At 34.2% G+C, this 12664-nt stretch overlaps 1 protein-coding gene across 2 annotated transcripts; it reads right to left on the minus strand.

The window, feature by feature from the left end:
* Positions 1-4296: 4296 nt before the first annotated feature.
* LOC120077984 (protein AE7) lies at positions 4297-11493 on the minus strand. Of its 2 annotated transcripts, none has more exons than XM_039032135.1 (6): positions 11196-11493; positions 10956-11091; positions 10368-10473; positions 10170-10269; positions 4898-4943; positions 4297-4724 (listed from the first exon to the last, which is right to left on the minus strand). In XM_039032135.1, exons 2-6 carry the CDS (start codon positions 11077-11079, stop codon positions 4624-4626), a joined length of 477 nt encoding a protein of 158 aa, XP_038888063.1. In that variant the 5' UTR covers positions 11080-11091; positions 11196-11493; the 3' UTR covers positions 4297-4623. The 2 variants fall into 2 exon arrangements, with proteins under 2 accessions (XP_038888063.1, XP_038888064.1); XM_039032136.1 differs by having other exon boundaries at positions 10956-11087; positions 11196-11492.
* Positions 11494-12664: the final 1171 nt, after the last annotated feature.

The raw sequence follows: 12664 nt of genomic DNA on the forward strand, positions 1-12664 counted from the left end.
CTATGATTTTCTTTCGTCATCATATCCACAAAGGATTGAAAATGGAGTATCTTACAATAAAAAAATCCTCGTATCTTGTGAAAAAATTTAAAAGAGAGGTATGATCATCAAAAAACAACTATTCTTCCTAAGGCTCATTATGAGTGGATGCACTTGAGACTACAAGATTTCAAATTAGTAAGTGATTACAGCTCCACATTATTTAAAATCAGTTCAAAATTGTTGTTATGCGGAGAGAAAATTATTGATGTTGATATGTTAGAGAAGACATTTTCTACATTTCATGTCTCAAATATGCTTTTGCAGCAGCAATATCGAGAAAAAAGTTTTAAACAGTATTCTGAATTAATTTCATGTCATCTTGTGGCCGAACAAAATAACGAGTTGAATGCTGTGAATTTTAATAATAATCGTGGTCGAGGTCGAGGTCGTGACCATAGCCGAGGAAGAAATAATTATAATTTTCGCGGTGGTTGTTCTAATCATTTAAATTTCAAAAGAACCACAAAAAATAATGATCACAAATAAAAAGCTCCACAAGATAAAAGTTCAAAAAGTGTTGAAAATAAATGTTTCTGATGCAGAATGACTAGCATTAGTCACGTACCTGTCGTACGTCAAAACACTTAATTGGCCTCTATCAAGCTCCTTGAAGGAAAAAGAGAAAAATGTGGAAGAAAATTTTGTATACCATGATAATGACATATTTGAGTTATCCCATATGAAAAATTTGGATGTGGCGGACTTCTTTGAATCTCCTGAAGAGAAGATTGACACAGTTTGGGTGGTTCAAAAATGTGCCAAGAAGATTTATGTCTGGCAGACAGTACAACTACATATACAATACTTACAAATAAAAAATATTTTTCCAAATTGACAATGCTGAAAGAAAAAGTAAATATAATATCAGGTTTTGCAAACTTGATCGAAGGTTTTGGAAATGCAAATATTATTTTGCTTAGAGGAAAAAAATTTACAATTGACAATACATTGTTCTCTAGTCAATCAAAGAGAAATTTTCTAAGTTTTAAAAATACAGGTTGCAATGGTTATCATATTGAGACTAATAGTAAGAATAATGTGGAATATCTATATATATCATATCTACTGTCTCAAATAAAAAATGTATATTAGAAGAGTTGTTTGCTTTATCTTTTGGATTGTATTATACTCATATACGAGTAATTGAAACATATGCAATAATGAACTTGAAGTTCATGAATCCAAACATATTTACAATTTGGCATGACCGATTGAGTCATCCAGGATCTATAATGATAAGGAGAATTATTGAAAATTCGAATGGGAGAAGATTATTTAATCTAGTGAATTATCATTTGATGCTTGCTCTCAAGGAAAATTGATAATTAGACCATTACCATCTAAAGTGGGGACTGAATCACCCGCATTTTTAGAACGAATTCATGGTGATATATGTGGACCCATTAACCCATCAAGTTGACCATTTAGATATTTTATGGTATTAATAGATGCATCCAGCAGACGGCCACATGTATGCTTATTATCAAGTCGAAATCTTGCATTTGCAAGTTAAGAGCACAATTTCCTGATTATACAATTTGTATGCCAATTGAGATAAGTGTTGAACATCCCGTAGCTCATGTTCATACACAAAATGGTTTAGCATAATCATTTATAAAACGTTTGCAATTAATTTCAAGACCATTACTTATGAGTGAAGGAACTCTATTTATAGAGAACCTTTGAGCAGAAGTGGGTCGTCCAAATCTCATTTCGATTGAATGCATACATTTACAGTTAACAGAACAGATTATGCATCAGAAACTAGGCATGCTTTTGAAATAAAAACAAAGTTTAGAGATTATACCTTTGAAGAACTGTTCTTCAAGTTAATCTCTCGATTGAAATCGTTGACGAATGCATCGAACGAGTCACGAACACCCTCGAACAGCAGCAAGCAAAAACTCGATCCTCGAACCAACAGGGACACTACCACTTGGTTAGAGGGGAAGTTTGGAGTTGGAGGAGGAAGATGATCGAATAGAGGACAAAGCTATCACATAGCAAAGTTTGTTGATAAATTATAAATAAATAAAATTGCCATATAAATAAATAAATATGATAACTAAGGGTGATTATTTAGTTTTATGGCAAATTGGAATAAATGAAATTGCCATAAAACTAAATAACTACCCACTAAGGGTGGTTAGAGAGAAAAATGATAATTATCAAATAATTAATAAATTATAAATAAATATGATAACTAATTTATCATATTATATTTACAACTTATAGTTTTAATATTGCATCATATACAATATATAAATCGTAGTTCTTTTTCTCTATTTTATAACATTTAATATAAATCATATTTATATTAATTTTAACAACTATGAATCTTATTCATAAAAAATATATTTGAATCATATTCAAATATTTATTCCTCCAATTAAACGATAATGTATCAAATACATTATATCAATTATATCATATACAATTGAATTAATCAATTATATCATAGTCTGTTCATGAGATCTCCACAATTGACATCAACATCACATCATAATTGGTTAGTAATTTCAATTGACGATTTTTAATTGAGATTTTCATACTCCAGTCTAGATCAATTTCTTTCTTTATGAATACATTATTTAGATGAAGTCTTTATCAGTCCAGCGCTCACTTTTTATACTGATATTTTGGATCTAGAACAAGAAAAGGTATTGTTACAGAGAGCTTAATTGCAGTTTATTTGTTTTCTAGTTTAGTGTATATGTTAGATGTAGTTTGGAGACTAATTACAGTGTATTTGTAGGTCATGTAAATATCTTACCGGAAGTATCTCAAAAAACTTTCACAAGACCTCTAATGACTACAAAACCCTTATTTGAATTACAGAAAACCTTTAATGACTACAAAACCCTTATTTGAATTACAAATTAACTAATTTTTTCCTTTCTTTTACATAGATCTTTATTTTCTCCTAAAATATCTCCTCTATTTTAAATCATAAAATCATGTTATTTTTTTTTCAAATATCAAAATTAAACCATTTTTTCAAATATCATTTTATTTATTTTTTATTTTTTTTAATTTTTGCAACTTATTTTATGTTTTTGCATTTTGATTTTTTAATTAGTTTGAAAATCTTATACAATGGAATATGTGTGTTTATATACACAATGCGATCTTTGCACCGGTGGCTTCCTTAAAGTAGTAGAGTGAAGAGTGAAGACAGACCAATCACATTTAAAGTAGTACATGGAGGAAATTATGGTTGCGATGATAGATTCAAAACTAGTGATTCTATTCATGACATTATCATGGCTAGAGGTTGAGGTCAGCGAGGAAGGCTGTGTCGGAAGAGTTGAGATAGAAGAAGATGGAACTGGAGTGATCATTCGTGGCTCCGAAAGAGTAGTAAATGAAGTCAGTGGAAAAGCAGCCTAAGCCGAAACTGATAGTGAAGTTCTGATGGAAGTAAAGGAAGTCAAGCCTTGTAGAGCAAGGGATGAAGACAAAGTTGAAGTCAACGACGTCACCATTGTCGATAGAACCGATTTCAAAGAGAAAAATGGCAACAACTTGATTGGAGAAGAGATCAATGCACTTCTCATAACCTGGCCAAGAAAGGCACTAATAGTCTCTATATGTTTGTTTATTTATATTGTAATTACAAATATTATTTAATAAGTCAATTTTAATCTCATTTGTATGACGAGAATAGTTTAGACTTTTATAAATTCATTTATTTTTTATTTTTAATTTGTTTTGCATTCTTATGAATGAAATGTTAATTTGCTATATTTACAAATGAAAAGTTAAAATAGCTTTATTAGCTCCTTCAATCAACTAGATTCTCGTTTTCAATTTGTATCAAATACCAAAAATTGAGAACCACTAAAACATATATATTAGAAACAATATTACTAAGAGTAACAGTTTTAAATGGTAAAACTACTAAAAGTATTTTTAAGTATAGGAAAACGGCATTGTCTATCAATGATAGACTGCATAGACAACTATAACTAATACTTATAGATGTCAATAGACTGCAATAGATGTTTGTCGCAATCTATTATCGATAAACTATGACATTTTGCTATATTTATAAATAAATTGGCTCATTTTCTTTTATTTGAAAAAAAAGACCTATTCACTTGCTAAAAAGATACATAAAACATAGAATAGTGTCACTTCTTCAATAATCAACGCAATATAAACCATAGAAGAAAATACAGCCCTAAGTTACAACGAATCCAAATGCAACCAAACCTTGAAGGGATACATCTGATAAGCTTATATCCAACATTTAAAAAAAAAAAAAAAAAAGATTCATGGTATTTATGGTTTTACATTCCAACAATGAACATTAGAAAAGTTTATTCAATAATCAATGCAATAATAAAATAATAATACAAGCCTATTTAACAACAAATCCAAGTGCAGCTAACCCTTGATGAGATATCTATATGGTTGTATCCTACTGATTCAGAGAAATAAATGTTCCAGAAAATTTTAACATTTTGTTTCTAATAAACTTGTATAATACATATATTCATAAAAGGGACCAAAAAGCTTCCTTGAGATTGGATTTCAGGTGATTATTGATCTTAACTGCATTTGTCACTCCTAACTCAATCAACTATAAGATGGAGCCAAGCATTCATCAACCATATCTAATAGATTTGGATTTTCCAGTGCTGCTGCAACTCTTTCTTTGTCATTAAGTTGCTTGTTTACTGGAAATGGGTTAAAAAAAACAAAAGACTTGAGGAGCCTACATAATTAGTTTTTCAAATGACAACTCATCATGAATACTTTTTATGATTTAAAACTGGGTGTTAAAATAGAAATTTAGAGGAAAAAACTGAGCTTTCATTGAGCAATAAACAGGAAAAGGTTACTGAGATACCTGCTGCTTCAGTAGCATGCGATCCAGGAGCTACCCTAATGTCCACCTAAACCAATGGAGAATGGATTTTAAGTAATCAAGAACAGAATTGTAATATATGAAACTATCTCGAGCTAAAAATGAGGATGAAATTCTCTACTTTGAGATTCTAAACTCACCACCATACAATGATGTAGGGGTATTCTAAAGGGAATTTATAAATGTTGTTATTAGTGTATTCATTTTAGTTATTCTATTTGCGGGTTGGTTTATAAGGCTGGCTGCGCGCCTTATGTGCTTGTTCTCTATAAAAGGTCTTGGCCTCTTTGAATAAGAGATCATATTACTTCCCTTCAGACTTGTTGTTAGCTATTTTCCAAGAAAGGCTTACATATTAAATTGGTATCAGAGCACCTATGTGAGTAGGAGCCTGATGGCTAGAAAAACCGGCAACAAAATAAATGATTCTTCTCTCCCTACAAATGCGGAAGCAACCTCTTCTTCACCCCAAGCGATCAATAGGAGATTACATGTAGTTAAGCAGTCAATTGGACTTCTTAACGAGAACTTTACTGCTATGCAAGCATCCACAGTGGATATGCATCAGGCTATGGAGAAGTTGACCCAAGAATTTAATAGGTTGACCAAGAACAAGGAGATGCTGCTAATGCTCAAGATTCTCATGAAAATAAGAGACAACAAGGTCAAGAGTTAAGGCCACCAAAAAAACTCCCAACACAAAGTCGGGAGAAATCAAGAAAATCCAAGAAGTTACCAAAGGAATCAGGATAGACTTCTATCTCAAATACAAGAACAAGATAGAGCTCCTACACGTTTTCCTCGAATAACCAGACCTATACCTCAAGACCTCCTAGGATATGACTCTGAATCTTCTGAGGATGAAGACTAACAGTGGCAAGATTTTTCGGGATACCAATCCAGTCATACAAACCAACACCAAGGATTTCAGAATTTTGAAGAATATGACCAAGATCCAATTCAAGAATGGACTGATGTGAGACAGCAACAGCGAGGACCTCCTTTCAGAGTACAAAATAAAGATTGACCTGCCAACTTACAACGGTGGGATGAACATTGAATTTTTTTAGATTGGGTAAAAGAAGTTGAGAGTTTCTTTGACTGCATGAGTATGCCCGAAAATAGGAAAGTAAACTTGTATCCTTCAAGTTGGAAAGTGGAGCTTCTGGACCAACTCCAATCAAGTAGAAAATTATATGGCAAAAAACCAATCCGTAGCTCCTGGCCTAAAATGCTTAGACCCATGAGAAACGCTTTTTACCAATCCATCATGGAAGGTGGTTGTATAACCAACTCCAACACTGCAAGCAAGGCAGTAGAAGCATTGAAGATTACTAGGAAGAATTCCAAAGACTAAGTGCAAGAAACAATCTTGTAGAAAGCAAGAACCAACAAATTGCTCATTTTTTTTATGGATTAAGACAAGATATACATGAAAAGGAGCATCTTCATCCATAAGTTGCAAGTTGCTTGTTAGAGGCGGTTTTGGTGCCATTACCATTGAAAAAGATGAAATGCAATAACAAAAAAATGGAATTCAAAAAGAAGCAACTGGGGAAAAACTTTGAATGTGAATAAAAGAAGTATCCAAGAAAAGACCAAGAACGTGAATGCTGCAAGTACTTCTCTGAAATCAAAGGATGCCAACTTCAAAACTGATAGCATGCCCAAGGGAAACCAACGAGTTCTTTTAACCCCCACTATTGACACCCACCCTTAAAGGCATTCTCTTTTTCGAACTAAATGTACTATCAATGGGAAAGTGTGCATGGTCATTATTGGCAATGGGAGTAGTGAAAACATGGTCTCAAAAAAGCTGGTTCAGACTCTCACACTTAAAACTGATCCTCAACCACATACAATATAAGGTTGGTTGGACTAAAAAAGGAGGGGAGGCTTTGGTTAATGAGATTTGTACCATTCCTTTGTCTATTGGAAGTCATTATAAGGATCAAATTATATGTGATGTCCTCCAAATGGATGCTTGTCATGAGCTCCTTGGACTCCCATGGCAATATGATTACCAGACATTACATAAAGGACTCGAGAACACCTATGAATTTGAATGGATGGGGAAGAAAGTTGTTGTTCTTCCACTGTCCAATAAGCCACTTGCACATTCTTCAAATGAATCTGGAAAACTAAAAGGGCAGCTGTTTTCCATCCTGACTAATAAAACAACCTTGGTTCAAGCTTCCAAATTCACTTTAGCCTTTAAGGTTCAAAGTGCTGCTATGGGTTCCCTTTTACCAACCACTGCGGACAGCAGGGTTGTTGAACTTCTAGCCCAATTTCCAAATTAAACTAAGGTACCAGATAGCCTTCCTCCTCAAAGGGATATCCAACACAATATAGATTTATTACCCGGTGCTTCCTTACCTCATTTCTCTCATTACTTAAAGAGCCCAAGTGAGAATAAGGGTCTCCATCATATGAGCCCAAACATTACTAGGCTCCGTTTCCAACCCTCTAAACAGTCTACTGTTCCTTTCCCAAAAAATTCCACATGATAGCACACAATCATGCCAACCATAAGAAACGACCGCTTATGAAAGGGCAGATGGAGGGAACTCCACAATCATATCCCTAATGCCCCTTAGACGGGCATGCATCAAACCAAAGTACCAAACGTCTGGAAGAATAGGTTCCAAACAACATGTGCAAAATCACATCTCCAAAGAATCTAATCGAGGTCTTCCTCCCCTTTTGACCAAGAGAACAACAAAATGGGCCCACTAATGACAGCATCCTTCTCAAGAGCCGATCAAAAGTGTTCACATATCCATGTAAAACTTGCTAAATAAAGAATCTCACTTCCTTTGAAGTCTTAATCCTCTGAAGGGCCGAAAAAACGAACTCACTAGAGAGAGATCCATCAAACAACAAAAATAGGACTTACAGTAGAAACCATCTAGAGGGTCAAGATCGCAAACACGCAAATCCATTCTCCCACGCCTAAAATTAACCTCCCCCAACAATGACAAGAGAGAGAGAGAGACAACGTTCAAATTTCCTATCAGTCAAAAGAGAGCAAATGAACCCATAGGAAAGGAATACAAGCCTCCTGAAAAAATCAAGAGATCAAAACCAAGATGATCTTTAGAGAACGATAAATGAAACTGGTGGAGGAAAACAGAGCAAAGAGGCTTGTCCCCACCACGGGTCTTCCCAAAAATACACATCCTTACCACCCTCTCCAACCTTGAAGGGGAGAAAAGGGAAGCTTGTTAGAAATATCCTTCCATAGATTCCGATAGGCAATGTTTTAAAAAACTTAAGGTGGTCTTGAAGCATTTTCTCACAGAGAGGTGAGGCGTAAGCCTTTAGGCACTATGAGGCGTAAGTCTCGAAATATCCTTCCTTTTTCCAGACTTTTGCTTGGATGTATGCTCATCACAGAGGTTTGGAGAGATGATCAAGGAGTTCCTTCTCAGTACACCGTTTGGGGAGAGAGGACGGTTTCTCTGGTTTGCTAGTGTTTGTGCTATTGTTTGGGTTTTGTGGGGTGAGAGGAAGAGGAATAGTAGGGTGTTTAAGGGGCTTGAGAGGGAAGTTGGGGAGAGTTGGTCTCTTGTTCGCTTTCATGTGTCTCACTGGGCTTCGATTTCGAAGGTCTTTTGTAATTATTTGATTGATAAAATCTTGTTTAGTTGGAGTTCTTTTTTTGTGGGCTGGTTTTTTGTTTGCACGTGTATTCTTTCATTTTTTTCTCAATGAAAATTGGTTGTTCTATTGAAAAAAAAAAGAGGCAAAAGCCTCATTATAAATATAATAATTATTATAAAATGTAAAACCTTGTATGCTTACTATTGTAGTGCCATAATATAAGAGTCTTATGATTACATCATTATTTTAAAAAAAAAATTGAACTAAAACCCAAGAACAAAGAGATGTAAAGAAAGAAAACAAAACAAAACATTTTAAAAAGTAAGAGGAAAACCTGAGAAAATGCATATTTTGTAACTAGAAGAAGAATTGAAAACAATATATGTTGAGAAGTTGTAAAAATATAAAATAGTAGAAACAAAGTTCGAAATAGCTGCAGCACCACAAGAGAGATAAGATTAAGGAGAAGAAGAAAACCAGTTTTTGTCTTGGCTGTGATAATGAACAAAAAAAAATGGGAAAATTTACAAAAAGAGGGGAAACGGTGTTTAAAGAGTAGGGCTAATTTGCATGCCATCTGCTATTATTTTCTTATCCAACTGAAGATAATTAAAGTCTACACGTGTCAAAGTGTTTAAGCCTACAAGATAATGTTTTTCCTTGAAAACCCAATTGACTGGAATCCCACCACCACGAACATCTCACTCATGGAATCCCACCACCGCCAACATCCCCTATACAAATTTATTGTTTTAATTCTTTTACCCACTTTTCACTGAGGCTTACACCTTTCACGCCTCAAAGGCAGAAGCACTGAGGCTTACGCTTCTATCCATAAAGGCGTAAGCCTCCTTTTACCATGCACAAGCGTAAGCCTTAAGGCATTGCAAGGCCGCCTCACCTCAAGTGTTTTTTAAAACATTGCCGATAGGTGCCTTTAACGCCCACCCAACAACCACTCCAAGGGTGAGGCCCATACTTGCTCTAGCAATAACCTCATGCCATAGGGTATTAGGCTCAAGGGGGAACCACAAAAGCCATTTGGCTAACAAGGATAGTACTAAGTCCTCAAGTTACCAATGTCTAATTCCATCACAACATTATCAATATGAAATTATCTTAACCAACAGATAAGGGATCTTTCTAGTAATTCTTCCTGTTTGTTAGTTCCCTGCTATTGGTTGGATGTGTAAGTTTTCTAGTGGCCTTTTTTTGTGCGTTCATCCATCTTTACGGAAGCTGGAACTTTCAAAGAGAGATTATTTCAATTTTTCAGTCTTTATAGCAGAGAATAATTGTCTTAAACCACTATCCACTTAAAATCTCCCAGTAGAAGTTCATATTCCCAAATAACCTACAACTTAGTTCAACTTCTAAATCTAGACTTCCTATAAGTAGAATCCATTTGTTTGCCACACTCCAATTTTTTCTAAGACAATTTTGGGTCCCTCAGAGAAGTGGAATCCCTATCATCACTTTTCTCTGATTCACAAGTGTTATTTTAACCTGATATACCATACTTGATTTTAATTCTACTTTTGATTCAACCTTTACTGCTGAAAAATGACGACTAATTAACCCACCCACAAATGCATAAACAGGATGGATGCTTGGCCAATAATAAGTGATCAAGATTAAACACTAGTACCTTATACCGAGAAGGTAGGCTCCTCATAAGTTTCACTCTTAAGCACAAACCAATAATTGTTGCCATGCTACAATGTTCAACTGTTGGAGTAAATGTAACTCTACAAGCAACAGAATCATTTACAGAAAGGGATCAGGCCACCAGAATAAACAAAAGTTACAATTATGATTTGATGAATGAGATTAGACAATAGGTTACCTCACATAACTAAGCTCATCATCTACTTCAACTGCATCTTCTGTTATTACTTTAAGCTCTTCCAAAGAGTATGGGTGCTCAGGATCTTTTATATCTCTAATATGATTTAAGAATGTCAAGGAAGGACGTATACAGTGTGAACAACTACATAAATTTGTTTCATTCAGCCATTGAATTCCATAAAACCGATAAATAAAAATGCCTCTTCAAATACATTTTCATTAAGAGAAGCGGCATCAAAGGATGGGGCCAAACACATACAATGGTAAAAGTTAAACAATGAAGAAAACAAACATGCACAAAGTTTTCAAAAAGCCCAGTTAACTGCGAAGTCAAAATTACTTATCCTTGAGGAGCAAAGCAATTAGAAAAGCACAAGATTCCTTGAGCCATGCTTGTCCTATGTACCACATAAAGCATATAGTTATGATAAAACGAGTCCCAGAGTAAAGTAGTAGATGCTGCAAATCATTATAAGAGTTTTGGTGGGTTTTCTGCAGACAACATTTAGTGTAGTTAAGAAATGGTGAATACTAAACCAAAACACAAAAGTGCAATGAAGAAAGAAACCTCGTAAAAAAAGGATATCAAAAATTTCCAACTGATCAATGGGTTCCACTGCATATTCGTCACCATCACATGGAGCGTTTCGAGCTCGTCGCTCTTTCTTTTGGTATACAACTGGATTTGCATTTATCAACCCAGAGACCATCTTCTTTCCTGGCTAGTATATCCACCATACATCAAAAACAAATTGCAGATAGGAATGCTATTGGGAAATAATTAGAGAGGAGACTAATTCTGCTGCAGGTTGGGTAAGCGTCGAACCTTTTCAAAAAGGGGGAAAACGCTGCTGCAAGGTGTTTGAATAACGAGGTTGCTGGTGCCAGGTCGCCGGAGGTCGTTGGTTGGTTTCGGCCGTCGCTGGTTCACGCTGCAGGAGCTGACGTGGTTTGGGTTCCGTCTGCAAGTCGCTCGTCGCTCTCAGCTAATTTTCGCCGGAGTCGGAGTCGCTTGAGTTTTCGCCGGAGAAGAAGATAAACGATGTCGAGAAAGAGAAGGAGAAAGAAAGAGATACGGTGCTAGGGCTTTTCTTCTAAAAACCATAATCCTCTCCTTTCCCAACTTTAACGCCCAAATTAACAAAAATAAATTTAATTGAATATTTTTTTTTTTTAGTGTTTGTGGGTTGGGTTAAGTTGGTTGAATGACTTTTTTGACCTAAATCAATTGTTTGGGTTATAAATTTTTTCAATCCAAATAATCTTTATTAAAAAATGAACTCAACCCAACTATAAAATATTTGGATTGAATTGGGTTACTTGAGTCATTTATTTCTATTTATTTAAATCCAACCCAACCAAAAAGAATTCATAACCCAACCCAAATTGAACGGGTTGGATTTGGTTGATCTTTTTTTCGGGTCATCGAGTTTTTTGAACACCTCTAATTTCTTTGTTTCTTTTCTGATGAATTTTTTTTATTTAAATATATTACCTACCTTTTTTTAACATGTTATACTCAAATGTGAAAGTAGTTCTTTGAATGAAACAAAGATATCTTGCCTACCTCATATACAAGAGTTTCATCTAAAAAATTGTAAAATATGTAAGAATATTTTAAGTTAACATTTCAACTAAGTATTCAAAATTTAGGAAAATAAATAAAATAGTTTATACTGTCCAAAAAGCACTATGGGAGATAAACATTCAATTTCCTCTTTTACCCCGTGATTATTATAGGATCATATAAGGCAATTTTATATTACAATTATTAAATTGAAAAATTCTCTATTTAATCTTTAGGTTAGTTTTTAAAGATATATATGAACCATCACAATAACCGATTCAAAAGATTTGATTCATAATAAATTATTTAACTTTGGTTTTAAGATTTTTATTTTTGTTATTTTTAAATTTTTACGTTAAATGATTCTTTTTATGTCTATATAAGTCCACCCTTTTTCAATCTTTCAATTCTCAACTCTTCCTCGTAGTCATTCTACAATAGACATATTCAAGGTCTACAAGTGAAGTGACCTAATACAATCTAATGCAATTTCTTATTTTTTTAATGGGACATTTGGGGCAATGAATCATGAGTTATTATAATTGGGTTATAATATGGGGTGTAACTAACACTATAACAAATAATAAAAAAAATGATGAACGTAAAATGGTAAAAACTATAACAAATAGTAAAAATTGTACTAAGTGGAGGTTTAAAAATAGTGTTGATTACAGCTAATTGAAGAATATAAAACGTGGTCTTAGGATAGACCGTACCCCAAACACACC

This window comes from Benincasa hispida, chromosome 5 (assembly GCF_009727055.1).
Source record: "Benincasa hispida cultivar B227 chromosome 5, ASM972705v1, whole genome shotgun sequence".
Classification (NCBI taxonomy): Eukaryota; Viridiplantae; Streptophyta; class Magnoliopsida; order Cucurbitales; family Cucurbitaceae; genus Benincasa; species Benincasa hispida.

What these genes read in the sequence shown, in the direction of transcription:
- LOC120077984 (XM_039032135.1), bottom strand. Translation starts at nt 11,079, where the DNA reads ATGGTCTCTGGGTTGATAAATGCAAATCCAGTTGTATACCAAAAGAAA. An exon ending in GATGAGCTTAGTTATGTGAG is followed by an intron (nt 10,270 to 10,367) that starts GTAACCTATTGT and finishes TGTTGCTTGTAG; the next exon opens with AGTTACATTTACTCCAACAG. An exon ending in GCATGCTACTGAAGCAGCAG is followed by an intron (nt 4,725 to 4,897) that starts GTATCTCAGTAA and finishes ACCCATTTCCAG; the next exon opens with TAAACAAGCAACTTAATGAC.